Source organism: Dama dama, chromosome 13, assembly GCF_033118175.1.
Source record: "Dama dama isolate Ldn47 chromosome 13, ASM3311817v1, whole genome shotgun sequence".
Taxonomy (NCBI): Eukaryota; Metazoa; Chordata; class Mammalia; order Artiodactyla; family Cervidae; genus Dama; species Dama dama.
In genome coordinates this window covers 66,387,129-66,403,576 of record NC_083693.1, presented here as the reverse complement: position 1 = coordinate 66,403,576, position 16,448 = coordinate 66,387,129, and the positions used below count along the sequence as shown (strand labels likewise).

General features: G+C 51.9%; 1 protein-coding gene across 1 annotated transcript; it reads right to left on the bottom strand.

Annotated features, from left to right (window-relative positions):
• Positions 1-2,024: 2,024 nt before the first annotated feature.
• On the bottom strand, positions 2,025-14,242 carry SERPINA5 (serpin family A member 5). Its single transcript, XM_061159706.1, has 5 exons — positions 14,212-14,242; positions 5,940-6,564; positions 4,080-4,350; positions 3,577-3,724; positions 2,025-3,027 (listed from the first exon to the last, which is right to left on the bottom strand). The coding sequence occupies exons 2-5, from the start codon at positions 6,544-6,546 to the stop codon at positions 2,839-2,841; spliced, it is 1,215 nt and encodes a 404-aa protein (XP_061015689.1). The 5' UTR covers positions 6,547-6,564; positions 14,212-14,242; the 3' UTR covers positions 2,025-2,838.
• Between the last annotated feature and the right edge of the window lie 2,206 nt (positions 14,243-16,448).

Genomic DNA, 16,448 nt, shown 5'->3' with positions numbered 1-16,448 from the left:
GTCAAGCTGCCCCGTCTGTGGGATTTTGTTGTGGCAACCGTGTGTGCATGCCTAGTCGCTTCAGTCATGTCTGGTTCTTTGCGATCCTGTGGACTGTAGCCCGAAAGGCTCCTCTGTCCAAGGAATTCTCCAGGCAAGAATACTGGAGTGGATTGCTGTGCCCTCCTCCAGGGGATCTTCCCGAACCAGGGATCGAACCTGCGTCTCTTACATCTCCTGCATTGGCGGGTGGGTTCTTTACCACTAGTGCCAGCCTGGAAGGCCCCAGAGGGGGACAGCCAAGCCTATAATGCAGGCAACCATAAGACAGGTCTGGTGGGGTTGATGGAGGAGCAGGTGTGGATGGGTGTGACCATGCCCCCTAAAGGGCTGACTGAGGCATCTACGGACACAGATGGAAGAGCAAGGGGCCGGAAGGGGTCCAGGGAGTGACTTAGGTGTGGTGAGGATGGCCAAACCACCCTGAAGATGAGGATGAGAGAGGTGTCCAGGGTCCCTGTCCCTGGACCACAAGCATCGCCCCCTCTTCCCTCCTTGCTCTCCTTCCCATGGCTGCGCTGGTCCAAGCTGAAGCCGCCACCATCTCCCGTGCCCACTGCAGCTTCCTCAGCTGCACTCCACTCCAGCTGTTCCCCCGGCCAGATGGCCCAGCCCCGTACCCAAATCTGCTTCCCCTGAAGCCCTATCTGCTCACTTCAGGTCACTTCTTTGGCAAAAAGATCTCTCAGAACTTCACCCTCTCTCTCTCTGTCTGAGTTGCTCTATCAATCTGTTCATGCCAGGATTGAGACAATTGACTTTTGTGGGCGGTGCTGACTCCCAGCTCAGAGTTTCCCTCCAGGCCACCCCAAATCAGCCACCCCGAGCCCGGGCTGGTCCCCCACATGGGGGCAGTTAGTGACTATTTGCTGAGTGAACTTTAGACAGCGCTGGACCTTGGCCTGACACATGTGGTACAGTCAGGGCCTCCCCCTGTCCTTGGACCGGCTGAGTAAACGCTGAGAGAAATATTTGCCCAAAAAAGACCAGGTGTTACGAAAGGAAAAGGCACCCAGGAATAGGTCAGGCCCCACGAAGAGGCCCCACCCTCCCTAGCTTCCCAAGCCTGAGGCGCACACACGAGGACAAGCCGCCTGGTGCTGGCTGCAGCTTCTGCCCTGCCTCCAGCTGATACTCATGCCATCTGGGTCCCTGAGTCTGGGCCTCTCACTGGAGGGCTCTGGGCACACACTCAGGCTGTCCTCTGTGAGATGGAGACTCGGATAGGCATGCAGGGTTGTCGAAGGATCAGAGATCACAGATGCAAAGTGTGGCTGGCACACAGTAAGCGCTCATACATCAGGGGATGGTCAAAGCTCGGGGCTCTGACCTTAGTTCTAAGGGGCACACACCTGCCACAGAGGCTAGGGTCTGGTGTCAGAGTCCTAGGCACAGGCTCATGAAAAGCAAGCCATGGGCATGCAAGGTGGGGTGACAGGCACTCACGGGTCAGACCTGGGGGCAGCAAATTAGGGGACCGTCTGAGACTAAGTGAGGGACTCCTTCACTCATTCATTCCCTGATGCTTGAATGTGCCTGATCCCCTTCATTTGACAGACAGGGAAGCGTGATGGGTCTTGTGCAGGAGGAGACTGAGCCTACCCGGATGACAGCAGATCTGGTGCCCTGATGCACTTGACCTGAGCTTCTGTTTCCGGGTCCTATCTACTCTGCAGCAGAGCCCAGGGCTGAGAAGGAGGTCCTGAGGCCACACTCCCAGGGTCCAATCCTGCTTCCACCACCAAGGAGCAGCAGGACTGGAGAGATTACCTGTTCCCAACAAGGCTCACCTTCCCTATCTGTAAAATGGGAGTAAGAGGAGTGCCTGCCTGGTATAGGATATTGTGAGAGGTACGTCTAACCATCCAGGTGAAGCAGCTAGCATTGGTCCTAGAACATGGTAAGCTAGGAATGTTGCCATTCTCAGTGCTACCTCCAGAAGGACAATGACACTCAGTGTTTGCAAAATGCTTTATTGTTATTGCTGACACTAAAATCCACAGTTAGTCATTAGGGTCTTCAAATGGTACTCTAGTATTTGCATCAGGCCTCCATTCTTCCACCCCCAGCCAAGCCCACGCGGTTGTAACTTAACCCACAGGACAGTACAATCCTGGGTTGGCCATGTCTACCCTGCTGTCCACCTGCTTTTCTTAAAAGATGAGTGGCACTTAAATGCATTGATACTAACAGTGATTGGTGGGGAAAATTCTAGCCTTTTTATTTGATCTCAAGGATTCTTCAGTCCCTGACCTGACTTGGGGAAACCAAAGTCCAGAGAGGGATAGTATTACCCAAAGTCACACAGCTGGGACAGAAGCACGATTTCATACTCCCGTCCCGCAAGTTTTTCCCAAGCCATGATGAACTGATAGCTGGTACTGCCAACAGGTGGGAAGCTAGGCTTAGGGATACACTTCCTGTTGGAAATATCTACTGGAACAATGCTCCTACAGAAATTGGTGGTTTGGGGCTGGGTAACAGGCAGTTAGATTCTGGGCTTCTCTCTGCCACTAACATGCTGTGTGACCTTGGGAAAGTCAACTAACCTCTCTGGGCCTCAGCAGTATTCTCCACTGATGAAAGGCAGGGGCAAAAACCAAATGTTCTCCAAGGCACCCATGTCTTGCAATCATGTGAAAAGAAGCAGGCATCAATATTTTGATGATATTCTTAATATTATGATTTGTAGGAGTCTCATTAGTCAACCAAACCTGTGTAAATCAGCAGCTCCCAGCAGACAGACAGCCATCACGCATGCTCATCATCCACTATGGAGGCCCATGAGAAATCCTCATCTCAAGGGCGAGTCACTTTGCCGAAGAAAAGGATGTGTTTGCTATTCTCCACAATGAGCATCAGAAAGGGCCTGTTGAAGACTACCCTTTGAGAGCCCAGTCGGGCAGATTTGAACGTGATGACCGTCCCGGTGGCTGCAGCCGCTTGGGTTCCAGACTCATCCACCTCCACCACGGCCTTGTGCACCATCTACGGGGGAGACATCAGGCGTCACAGAGCCAGCAGGGGCAGGGAGATGCCATCGGGGGAAACAGCCAAGCTCCAGCCGATGGCACCACTGTCCGAGTCTGTGCTCCTGAGCCATGAAGCAGATAGGAGATGAGGTGACTGAACAACCACTGTGCCTCCAGGGCTTAGAGGTGAGTGCACACGTGTCTTTCATTGAACTCTCACTGCCTCTCACAGCAAGGGTGTGACTCTCCGGGTTTATAGAGAGAAAGGAGGCTCAGAGAGGTCCAGTAACTGCTGAAGGTCACACAGTAAGTGAAGGAGTCAGCATCTGATTCTTAGGTTTGATTGCTTAAGACAAGACACCTTTCTGCAAGACACCGAGCTGAATACAGCTTCCCATTGCTCAAAGGATAAGAGGCAAAGTGAAACCTTTGCTTCTTGAAGGAAAAGATGAGAGAGAGAGGGAAAGAATTTAGAATGAGGGATGGGGTGAATAGAATGGAATAGAATATAACAGAAAAGGATAGACATTTCTGGAAGCAGGTGCTCAGGAGCTTCTGGGCTCACCTCAGACACCCAGATGGTGGAGTGGTTAGAGATGCCAGTCAGGTCGGCATCGGAGGTGAAGATGTCTCTGATCCCCAGCTTGGGGAGGACTTCCTCCAGCTGATAGGAGCCCTCAATGGAGAACTTGGGAAGATAAAGCTCAAGCCGCCTGGAAAGAGAAGAGGACCTTTTCTTAGACTCTCCTAGAGCACTGGCTCATATTCCTGCTATCTCTAGGTTTCCTAATGCTCCTCCAGCCTGTTGCCTAGAATGGAACCTATCCAACTCTGGACTTGGACCTGCGTTGTTCCCAGTGGTCACTGCCTACTCGGATGGTCCCACCAGAAAACCCAGCTTCCAGCCCTGCTCCCTCCAGCTAGCTGACTCAGGCCCCAGAGCTGGGCCTTCACATGATGCTTCGGGGCTTGGAGGCAGTTCCTGGGCCAGGTGAGTCCTCCCACCACTGCTGTGTGGCCCTGTGGGTGTACAGCGGCAGGCTAGCCCCAGAGCAGTGTGAAGAATACCTCTTCATGGGCATCCTGAGCCACTTCTTCAGTGTTTTTTCCTTCAGGCCATTTTCCACCTGCTCCATTTCCCCCTCGTGGGGGAGAATGAAGAAGGCAGTGGCGTTCCCTTGGTAGGGGACCCCCACCACCTTGCAGGAGAGGTTTCGGTCCAGGAAGTAGTAAAACTGGTCCTCTTGTTTCATCATGGGGACCCGCACCACCGTCTCCGGGGTCACGTAGAAGTCCTGCTCATGGGTGCTTTTGAGGTTGAAGCTAGTCTCCCACTTAGCTACAGATTAAAATGGAAAAGGAATTAGAAATTGTCAGCCATCAGTGAAAAGTGTGCTTACAGTAAACCTACCAGAAAGCATCCTCTTTTGAGCAGTATCATTGGGAGAAGTGACGGCCAAACCTCTTGAATATAAAGACAAGCCCCTTCCTAATTCAGGGGACAAACTAGAGCTTTGTGGAGCTATCCTCCCACATTTGCAAAACAAGGAGGTTGGTTTTCATGTCTTCAGACACCCTTTACCCTAAATGCTATTTGTCTGATTCTCTGATGTTGCTACTCAAGCTCAAATATCCCAGTGAAGAGGGTGAGTTCTTCTCTTTTCCACTCTTTTCCCAATGTTGAATTTCAATCTAGGTTTGGAAGAAAGGTTCGTAAGGGTCCTGGAAAAAACATGATTTTTCCTGCTGGGAAGTCTTTGGTTGTGCTTCTTGCTCTGTCTGTTTCACATGGGATATTTTGTTCAAAGTGACACAAGTCATTGCTTTCATCTTCTTAGTAGTTATCAAATATAGATCCAACTTTCCATGGGCCACTTGGCTTACTTCACAGCTGTCCTCTGAAGCCTAGCCCTGGACATGAGGGCAAGAAATATTAGAAGGCAAGCTTGATCCTCACACTCTGTGACCACAGGAAGGGGGTTTGGGTAGCAATTTAACCAGTTTCCTCTTTCCCTTTCTCCCCCCTCCCCTCTCTATCCTCAGTCAGGCCTCATCCAGGGTGCTCAGGGACTCAGCATCTAGAAGGAGAAGCAGGCATACAAGCTGAGATGAGTAGGGATATCTACCAGAAATGCCAGGGAGACAAAGATGGGGAGACTGACACTCAAGGAAGGGGAGAGAAGGCAATTCAGAGGAATAGGTTCTTGTCCCAGAATTTCTGGGCTACGGAAACAGCTCCTAGGAGGGCACAGAGGTGAGGATGTGGGTACGTCGGAGGAGTTGGAAAAAGCCCTCTAGGTCCCTTCTAAGGCCCACAGTCCTGCCCTGAGTAGCCATGGTGTCCGTTCTTTGGCATCGTGGCCTTGACAAACTCATGCTTCGGAGTTTATGTGGGTGCTGTGGTTTTAAGTGTTCCCGGGGGCCCAAATAGGAACCAGCTTTTCCCCAGTGGAGGAAACAGCATCAGGCTCTTTATATCACCTTAGGCTCTCAGAGGGGCTTCCCTGGTGGCTCAGCAGTAAAGAATCTGCCTGCAATGCAGGAGATGCAGATTCAATCCCTGGGTTGGGAAGATCCCCTGGAGGAGGGCATGGCAACCCATTCTGGTATTCTTGTCTGTAGAATCCCATGAACAGAGGAGCCTGGCAGGCTACACAGAGTCTAACACAACTGAAGCGACTAAACGCACACATACGCGCTAAGAAGGCTAAGAAGGCATCACCTCACCTGGCTGACTATTGACTTCACTCTATCTCCAGGGACCACCGAGGACTAAACCCACTCCCACTCTTTTATGTGTGTGGGAACTGGTTTTGTCTCGTCTTTTGTTTTGTTTTGGAGGGATTGGGGTTCTTTTGTTTCGTTTGTTTGTCTTTAACAAAGAGCATCTGCAAAGAGAAAGTTCAGATTCAAGCCCAAGGGTCTTACCTTTAAAGAAAATGTAATTCACCATGACCATGACCTGGGTGCCATCCAGGCTCTTAATCAAGTCCACAATCTTTCCTTTCGTTTGCTTTGCCACGTAATCGTTGATCTTCTTCTTGGCCCCTTCGGGGTCCTCAAAGTCCGTGGGGAAAGTGTCTGCCAGGTACAGCGTCCTCGAGGCGCCCAGGAAGGCCTCCTGGATGGGCAACGTGGGCTTGGTGAACAGGGCGTTGCCCAAGCTCAGCTGGAGGCTGCCTTGGGGCTGTTGGAGTTCGCGCAGCAGCCGCTGGGAGGCGCCGTGGAGCTCCTCCTCCGAGCCTTCCCCCGGGCAGATGCCCAGGCCTTCCAGGATCTGCGCCTTCGTATTGGACCGAGCTCCCAGGGAGAGCATGGCCAGGCTCACGGAGATGCTCAGAGGGGAGAAGAAGATGTTCCGGTCGGGGGTGGCTGCGGCCAGGGTCCTGTAGAGGTCGAAGACAAAGTCCCCGCTGCCCGGCGGCGCAGTGGTAACCGCCGGCGGCAGCTCCTGGATTTTCTTCTTTTGGGGGCGCCGGAGGGTGGCCATCCGCGGCCCGAGGAGCATCAGGCACAGGAAGAGACAGAGACGCATCGTGGCTAACCCTTTGTTCTGAAAGGGAGAGTGGGAAGATGACCTCAGAGAGGGTGGGCGTCCAGGGAATCCTCTCCGAGAGAAAATCGGAAGATTAGGGGCAGGGCTGACCTTCCGAAGGGGGTGGCAGTGCCCACCATCAGCCTCAGAGGGCGATGATGAACCCCAGCGGCTGGGAGGGAGTGAGGTTTTAGAGAGCACCAGAGGGGCGGAAGGACAGAGACTCGGGGACGTGGGTATCTATGGCAGGGAGAAGGACAAGGCGGAGTGAGACCCCTGTGGGTACCGAGCAAGAAGACGCTTCTCATCCATAGGGAAGTACCCATCACAGGGGACTGAGGATTCTGCCTGCAGAGCCGAGCAGCCTGTATCCCTGAATGACCCCTATCCCTCACTTTCTTGCTGGGGCGTAGCATGTGCAAGACCTCATTTCCTTCTATGAGCTCAGGGTAGCTACTCCTCCTGGTCTCATCCACACTACTGGATTTGTCGCTGCTCATTCAGAGTATCCAGGTGGTGGGCAGACTGCCAGGCTCCTGTGCTTCATGCGTGAACATGGGATACCGTCATTCTCCCTCCCTTCCCCAGGGGCTGCTCCGGGACCCCACAAAACCACCCAGTCCCTCATCAGAGGCACCTTCCTGCCTTGAGGAAATTCTGTCCTCTTACTGTGACCTCCCAGGCCTTCCCTGGTGGCTCAGTAAGTAAAGAATCTGCCTGCAGTGCAGGAGACCCAGGTTCAATCCCTTGGTCCGGAAAATCCTCTGGAGAAGGAAATGGCAAACCAATCCAGTATCCTTGCCTGGAAAATCCCATGGACAGAGGAACCTGGTGGGCTGCAGTTCAAGGGGTCGCAAAGAGTCGGGCATGACTGAGCGACTAACATACACACTTGTGAGCTCCCAGGCCTCCCTCTTCTTCTGTGATGGGCTGAATTGTGCCCCCCAAGTCCATACACTGACATCCGGAACCCCAAGACCTCCGAATGTGACTGCATTTGGAGACAGGGCCTTTAAGAGGCAGTTAAGTTCAATGAGGTCTTTAGAGCAGGGCCCTGATCCCGTGTGACCTGTGTCCTTGAAAGAAAAGGAGATTAGAGAACAGATTTATGGATAAGGGCGTGGGAGAGGAAGGAGAGAGTGAGATGAATGGAGAGAACAGCATGGAAGCAGATACACTAACATATGGAAAATAGCCAATGAAAATTTGTTGTTTGACTCAAGGAACTCAAACTGGGACTCTGTAACAACCTGGAGGGCTGGAAAAGGGTGGGAGATGGGATGGAGCTTCAAGAAGGAGGGCACATATGTATACCTATGGCTGATTCATGTTGATGTACTGACAGAAACCAACCCAATATTGTGAAGCAATCATCACTCAATTTAAAATAAATATAATCAAGGATTTTAAAAAAGGAGTTAGGACACAGACACACGCAGACTGAGGGGTGACCACATGAGGAACATGGGGACACAGGGAGGGGGAGGGAGGAGGCAATCACAGACAAGCTAAGCAGTGAGGCCCCAGGAGGAACCCACACTGCTGACGCCTTGACCTTGGCCGTCCAGCCTCCAGGACTGTGAGACCATGAACATGTGTTGTTTGACCCCCACCCCCACTCCCCGGCACTCTTCTTTGCCTCCCCCAGATAGGAGGCCCTCACCTCTCATCTCTCTAAGACTCTCAGGTGGGCCCTGGGGCTTTGCCATTATTCTGGCCTTGTCCTCCACCCTCAGTCTCTCCTGCCACCTGCCTAGACTCCCACTGTCCACCCAGAAACTGTTCCTGTGCCCAAGCCTCCTAGAGCCCTCCTTCCACCCCCTGTGAACAGCACAGACTCTACCGGCAGCAGTCTGGGTTCAAATCCCAGCCTCGCTGCTCCCTCCAAGTGTGATTTGGAGCAAGTCAGTCACACCGGTGTCGCTGCCCCATCTGTAGATGGAGGTCAGGACAAAATCCACACCAGGGGTGGCTGAGGCTTTAAGGAGTCCACATAAGCAATGGCTTGGAACCAGGCCCAATGCAGACGTGCTGTCCAAGTGTGAGCTGGCGGTGTGGCCGTGATGGACCAAAGCCCCACTGGAGACCCCCACTTCCCAGACTGTACAGCGGGGCACACGCTTTCACACACATGCTCTCATGGGAGCCCGGTGGCTGCCAGACAACTAATTCCCACGATGGCCCGGTGTGCACCCCCTTCAGCTAGCTGTGCTCTCCCCTTCCCACCCCCCCAGTGGACACCATGTCATCAGGTCCCCCAGGCTCAGAGCGAGCACGGCCACAGAGTCACAGACCCACGCAAAACCAAACTCCAAAGGGCCCCCCACTGCTGCATTAGACATGGCTGGTGGGAGGACACCAGTGAGCCTGGGGGTCTGCAGACCTTCCTGTCTTTGTCTGAATGAAACTAACAGACTCAAGCAAGTCACACTCAGCACCCCTGGCCTCCAGATTGCACCTGAGGGCCTCTCGCCTTCTGAGATGGCCCACACTTTGTGGATTACATTTCTACTAGGGCTGTTCTCATTTTCTGAGACAAACCACCATCTGTCTATGGAACGCGTGTCAGTTTAAATAAATAAATCTACTACTCACATGATCAAAAACAAACTCAAAAACGATCAAAAAAATAAATTACACCTGAGCCCACAAAGGAAGTTCATGTAGGATGTTCACTGAACCTCCAGTGACCCTGAACCAAATACAGGGGCTTCAGAGGTCCCCGTGCCCATGGGAGGCCCAGGCCCATTGCCAGCACCTGCCACTGCTGGGTGCTGCGATGTCTCGACAAACATCAGTTCCTTTAGCCTTGCACACACCCATGGAGGCAGGTTCGATTATGGGCTATGAGACAGGAAGTAGATGGACCCCCAGGGGAAAAATGATTGGAGATTCATTTTCTGTGGACTGAAACTCCAAGACAAGAATAATAGCAGGACAATTAAGGGAGCAGGCTGGACCCTACCCAGAAAACACATGTTTCTCTTTCTTGAAGTCAGTAGACCTCCCTGAGCACACATGCCCAGACAGCCTCCTTGGAGGGCCAAGGAGTGATGTCAAGAAATGCTCTTACCCATGAGCCTCCTCGGTGGGACCCATCTTGGCTAAGAGATGCGTGTGCACACATGGGCTGATCCTGAGCTATACCAAACATACACTGTGAAATCAAACTGGTTGGCCAAAGGAGACCCGGAAGAAATGCCCCATAAAAGTAATTCAAACTGCCACAAGGGTGCGAACTCAGCGACTTTCTCTCTCTGAGTTTGCCCCTGTGTCTATCCACACGTACAGGACTCCTTTTCCTCCTAATAAATACTTCACTTGTTTCACTACTTTCCATTTTGTGAGAATTCTTTTTTGCAAAGCAGAAGGGCAGGGCCTTGTCACTGACCACTGCTCTAGTGGCTAGGATCTGGTGCTCTCTCCACCGTGACCTGGCCTCAGTCTCTGGTTGGGAACCCAAGCCCTGCTCCAAGACAGCGCAGGCCGAAGCCACAAGATCAGCTCCATTTTACAGATGGGTCGTCTGATGCTCAGAGAGTTTGAGTCACTTGCTAGTAGTGGCAAAGCTTAGGCTCAGACCCAGTTCAGACACTGAAAGCTCATGCTCTGAACTGCCACACCATTCAGTTCCCCAGATCCCTGGTCCTCCCCTGTCCGTGTCACAGCCTTCCAATGTTGTATTCTCTGCCTCTGCAGAGAATTGAGAGATGGTCTAGGGACTCTGCTGGTTGCCCAGTGGTCACAAATTTGCCTTGCAGTGCAGGGGACATGGGTTCAATCTATGGTCAGGGAATTAAGACTCCACATGCTACAGAAAAACCAAGCCTATGCTCCACAACTATTGAGCCCGGGTGCCCCTACTAGAGGGTCTGTGAGCCACATCGAAGGACCCAGAGGTTGTAACAAAGATCCTGCGTTCCCCAAGGCAGCCAAATACAAAGATAAATAAGAAGCAGTCCGGGCTTCTCATGCTGACACTCCCTTTTTGTTCCCACTTTGAAAGTGACCTTCACGAAGGTCTTCAAGGAGCATGGGTGGGTGGCATGAGCACTGTGTCCCTTAGTCCGCAGAGCGTTAGAAGCATCAATGTAGCAGGATGCTGCTTAAGAAGCAATTCAGTTCAACCTTTCCCCTGCACCCACACACAGATTAACACTGAGCTGATAATGACCATAAAAGAAATGCTTTCAAAGAATAGTTACAGGCCACAGAGGAGTTTCCTGCTTGGAAGGGGCAGCTGGTTAGGGAGCAGGAGTGAGAGTTCCAACCTCCCATCCTCCTGTCCCTGCCAACGGCCTGGTAACCATGGGCCATGCCCTTCCTGTCTCAGGCCTGGAGGTCTGGTGCTGTAGGCTCACCACTGGCCGCCCCTCTGAAACACCAGCAATCTGATGGGCTAGAGCACTTCTCTCAGGCTCCACTGGGCTTCAGGTTTGGGGCCCAGAAAACCTTGCTCCATTGAGCTCTCTCCCTCTTATTGATGCCACTATTTATTAAGGACAGATTAAACACTCTATAAATATAACTGCATTTCATCTTTACCAAAAGTACCATTAGTCCCATTTTACAGCCAAATAAACTGAGTCTTCTCTGATGGTTCAATGGTAAAGAATCGGCCTACCAATGCAGGAGACGTGGGTTTAATCCCAGGGTTGGATAGATCCCCTGAAGAAGGAAATGGCAATCCACTCCAGTATTCTTGTTTGGGAAATCCCATGGACAGAGGAGCCTGGCAGGCGATAGTCCATGGGGTCGCAAAAGAGTTGGATCCGACTTAACAACTAAACAAGAGCAACAAACTGAGGCTTAGCAAAATGGGATGGTTTGTTTTAGCCAGTGAGTAATGGGTCTGGGTTAAAATCCAGACTCCAACTGGTGTACATGCTGCCTCTTGGCTCCGATTTATGAGGATGACACACTGCCCCTCCTCTTCTGATTCCCAGGTGTCTCCTAACCTGTTCAGCTGAAATAGCTCATTTATGTTCCTCTATGGCAATGTGGAGCTGGTATCACTGTCACAGTTTTCTAGGAGAGGAAACAGAGGGTCAGAGAGGTTACTTTTGAGAAAGTAGAGGCCTGGGGGTGCTCATTTCAGGCTTCCTAGTTTCTAAGTCCAGGCTTTGCAATTGCACTCATGGGCCTCTGGGGGCAAATATTCAGTTTACAGAGTTTTGTGCCAACCTTGAGCCAGTGGAGAGTCTTCAAGCTCTGTGAACCTGGCTCTCAGGAGACCAGCCCCCACAGTGTGCTGGCAGAGCCTGGCCTGGCTGACCCTCTCCTGGGTCCCTGACACCAGTGTGTCTGCAGAGATGCTCCCACATGTCAGAGGGAAGAAAGCAGATCGATCAGGCTGACCTGGCACCCCAGGCCAAACAGACTTGTGATGACAGAGGTTGGGCATCAGATAGGCAGGCCCTGGGCGGTCTTCCCACTGGTCCCCCACCATCCGGCCTGAAAATCTGCTGGTGTTTATTCCAAATGTTAGGCAACAAAGTCCCACCAAAGTCGACTTTGGACTCAGCCATGGGAGGCAGCCGTGTGGCTCAGGAGGGTCTGTCTGCTATCTGCTAATTACACAAAGAGAGACGAGACTTGGAGCCCAGGCAGAGAGGGAGAGGTAAAACATAACTTCCCCTAGATCCTACAGACCAGGGGGAAGAGTTTTCTGCAATTAGGGGCCTGGGGAACTTTCTTAACCTCCCTCCCTATCTCCAGACCATCAGCAGGGCTTGTCGGTTTCCAACTCTGAAATCTGCCTGCCTCGCCCCATTTTTCTTGCTATAATCCCAGCGGAAGCCTCTTTTTCCTGGACTCTGCTTCTCCTGCCCCTGAGAGCCATTCGACATACATAAGTATATTCTGAAATAATCCCCTTCCATCACAAACACGGGCAGAGTGCTCCCTTGCCTAAGGACATCATTGTTGCCCACTGGCTTGGTAAAACCTAACTGCGATTTCATGATAACCCTTGAGGCTGCCAGCTCTGTCTGACTCTCATCAGCCGCACCTGACCAGCTCTGCCCCCCAGGACACACATCTTGTTTTTCTGTTCCTAACACAGAAGCCCTGTCCCAGTCCTGGGCCCTTGTACACTCCACCCTCCCTCCTGGAAACCTTTCTCTGCCTCTTTCACCAACGCCACCTGCTCTCTGGGTCCAGGCTTCCACTTATCTTGATAGTACCCTGTCCACACTTGGCCATACCCTTACCACTGCTATTCTCTATAAGGGCTCCTTTGACTGTTTCTCTCATGACTCCATCAATTACAGAAGTGAAATTACATATGCATGTGCTGCGGGCTTCTTTTGTCCAAGCCTCTCCCCGACTAGAACCTGTGCTTGTAAGAAAGGACCTTCATCTCTATTGGTCCCGCCATGACACGTTCAGTCAAGAGGTGGTGCTCTAGCACCCCGTGGAATGAATGGATGAGTGGATGGATGACTGGACCCGGGCTCCTTCTCTGTAATTCAGAGGTGTTAGACCACGTGCTGGCCACCGAGTCACGGAAGTGAGCCAGGCTGGGCATCCAGGGCTGAGCCCTGGCATTCCTGGTGCTAACTTGCCAGCTGACCTTGAATAACTTCCGCACTGAAGCTCAGCTTCAGTTTCCTTTCTCTTTCTTTTCTAAAGCTACTTTATTGAGGTCTGACTGACCTACCAAAGGCTGTACATATTTACTGTACACAATTTGATGAGTTTGGAGAGCAGGGAAGCACACACCTGTGAAACCATCACTGCCTTCCACCACCTCCCAAAGTCCCCTCCAACCCACTTTATTCTTCAAGCTGTGGTTTCTTGATCTGTCAATAGGATGTTGGCCCAGAGAAGCAGCTTCACTTTTACTGTAGTGTCTCATGCCCAAAGCCTCATGTTTAGAAAAACTGAAAATTCCACTCACTGTATGTCTACATTTTGTCTACTTAGCAAATGGCCAAATGACCACTCTGGATGGCAACCTCCTAGCAGATCAGCCTTATCTTAGGGAAACAGATTGTATTCAATCATTTTTCCTGATTTCTGGAGGGGAAAGATTCTAGGCACAGAAAACAATAGAAGCCATGGTTTGTCCAGCATGTTCTGGGTACCAGACGTTTTGTCCCCACCACCTAGTTCAGGGTTTCTCAGCACTGTTGGCACTTGGAGCCAGATCGTTCTTTGTGGTGGGGGCTGTCCTGTGTAGTGTAGGGTGTTCACAGTATCCCTGGCCTTTCCTCTCCTCCTGGAAGCCAACAGCAGCACCCCCTCCAACTATGACAACTAAAAGTGCCTCCAGACGAAGCAGTGCCCAAGAGGCAGAATCATACTTGGGTGAGAACCATGACTTTATTTAATCTTAAAAATCACACCCTGCAAGGGGTACAATAATTTTACATCTTATCCATGGGAAAGTTGAGACTCAGTCAGACATAGCATTGTCCCCAGGACTACACAGAGGCGGGGGAGAGGGCAGGGGCGGGGGGGACACACTTCTGCTGTCTCAGAGGCCTTGGCTTCCTCCCTCCCCACCACTGTCCTGCTCACCCTGGGACACCTCCAGAGTTGGTTTTTTTTTTTTTTTTACCTCCAGAGTTTTTAAGTCCTCCAAATGCCAGAGGCCATTCCCCACTCCCCCACCACCACCCCAAGTCCCACAGGCCCTCGGTCCACATTGCCTGTACTTACTCTGTCCGGGGACGAGCGTGCAGACCGCAGAGGTGACTGTCCGTTGGGCTTGGTAGAGAACTGGCTGGACTTGAGCCAGCTTCTATCACTGACCACGCAGAGGCCTGACTCCGCCTCCCCCTGACTCTGCCTCCCCTGACTCCGCCCCTTCCCTGACGCCACCTCCCCTGACTCCGCCTCCCCTGACTCCACCTCCCCTGACTCCGCCTCTCCCTGACTCTGCCTCTCCCCTGGCTCCGCCCCTTTCTTGGCTCCTCGCTGTCCAGTCGTTGGCAGGGCTGAGCTCTGAGCAGGACCACCCCCTCACTGCCCTGAAAACCCTGCACCAGCCAGCAATTGCTATGGCACAAACACCCCAGGTGGACCAGGCTGGACAGGTGATCAGCTGTCCAGACACAAGGAGAGAGACACCCTCCCAAACCCCTCTTCGCTTTGTTTCCTGCAGCCAGTTTGCTGCGGATCTGGGGAAGTGAGAGCCCAAGCACTGTGCAGCCTGTGCACTTAGGAGGTTCATGGACCCCTACAGCCAGCTCCCGGTGGAAATTAGATGTGTCAAGAGGGTCTTTGCCTGGAGAATCCCATGGACAGAGAAGCCTGGTGGGCTCCAGTCCATGGGATCACAAGAGTAAGACATGACTTAGCGACTACACCACCACCAGCACAATGGCTGAGATGAGGGATCTTATTGCACCAATAACCGAACTGAGGCTCAGAGAGATGAAGGGACTTTTCAGAGGCGTGCATCAGTTATGGACAGAGTGGGGCTGAGTGCTCAGGCCACCAGTTTCAAGGCCAGTGTTCTTTGCAAAGCAAAGGCCTGACTCCAGGATTTCTGTGGGCTCAGTTGAACTTTCCTTTTCTACCTTGACATTGGGGTTTCAAAACTCAGCCCCGCTCTTTCAAGACTGTTTCCAAGTGGTGGGGTGTTGGCTCAAACCTTGTTTCATTGCCTGTGTCCCCATGCCGGGGGCCTCCAGATACTAGGGTGTACAGTGTGCGGCCATGACTCAGAAGGCTGTGTGAGTATATGTGGGGTGTGCAGTTGGTAGAGGAAACAGGGGGGTGGGTATTTCCCAGAGAAAGTGACCTTGCTGCTCAGCAAACAGGGTCCCTCTACAACCTCTGAGATATCCGCCTTCTCGCTCCATAATTTTGGACCCAGTTTTGGCCCTTTATCTAGTTTAGTATTTCCAACCACCCTGCAAAGGGGATAATACTGAGCTTTGCCTCAGTCTAGAGACAAGCATAGTCACTACCTGGCGTTGGGTGCTTGCTGTGTGCTCACTGCCTTCGCCATGCACTGGATGATGGGTGCTGGAATCCCTATGGAATCGGTGAGAAGATGGAAGTCGAGAGAGGGTAGGTGATCAGCCCAACGGCACACAGCTGCTAGGGAGAGGTCTTAACAAGGGGAAACTAGGTCTCATTTGTTCAGGCTTTGTTTTCCATCCATTGTGCCCTGTGATGTAAGCAAGAGTCCCTCATCTCATAACCAAGAGATTCCCAAACTATGCTTTATAGGAAGGAAATCAGTGTTTGTTACCTTTTGAGAGTCTCTTGCAAGAACAGTCCCCCACAAGGAGATCAGACCAGTCAATCCTAAAGGAAATCAGTTCTGAATATTCATTGGAAGGACTGACCCTCCAGCTGAAGCTCAAATACTTTGGCCACATGATGAGAAGAGCCAACTCATTGGAAAAGACCCTGATGCTGGGAAAGACTGAAGGCAAGAGGAGAGGGAACAACAGATGATGAGATGGTTGGATAACATCACTGACTCAATGGACGTGTATTTGAGCAAACTCTGGGAGATAGTGGAGGACAGAGAAGCCTGGCAAGCTACAGTCCATGGAGTGGCAAAGTGTTAGACACAACTTAGCAAATGAAGAACATCAAACGTGTAGTATGGATAACAATAGTTCCCCAAAGATATCCATGTCCTAACACCCAGAACCTGTGACAGTGACCTGATAGAACAAAAAGGACTTTGACTGATCTTGAAATGGGGTTGGGGAGTACTGTTACGGATTTCCCAGGTGAGTCCTAAGTGCTATCATAAGGGCCCTTCTTTATGAGGCAGAGAAGCAGAATGAGAGGTGGGGGGAGGGAGAGACAGCAGAGTCAGAGGAGGTGAGGGAATCAGTGTTTGTTACCTTTTGAGAGTCTCTTGCAAGGAGAAGTGATCAGGGAAGCAGGAGGAAAGAAACAATGTGATGTGGGGCCTTGGGCCAAGGAAC

What these genes read in the sequence shown, in the direction of transcription:
- SERPINA5 (XM_061159706.1), bottom strand. Translation starts at nt 6,546, where the DNA reads ATGCGTCTCTGTCTCTTCCTGTGCCTGATGCTCCTCGGGCCGCGGATG. An exon ending in GAATTACATTTTCTTTAAAG is followed by an intron (nt 4,351 to 5,939) that starts GTAAGACCCTTG and finishes TTTAATCTGTAG; the next exon opens with CTAAGTGGGAGACTAGCTTC. An exon ending in CCACCATCTGGGTGTCTGAG is followed by an intron (nt 3,028 to 3,576) that starts GTGAGCCCAGAA and finishes TCTCCCCCGTAG; the next exon opens with ATGGTGCACAAGGCCGTGGT.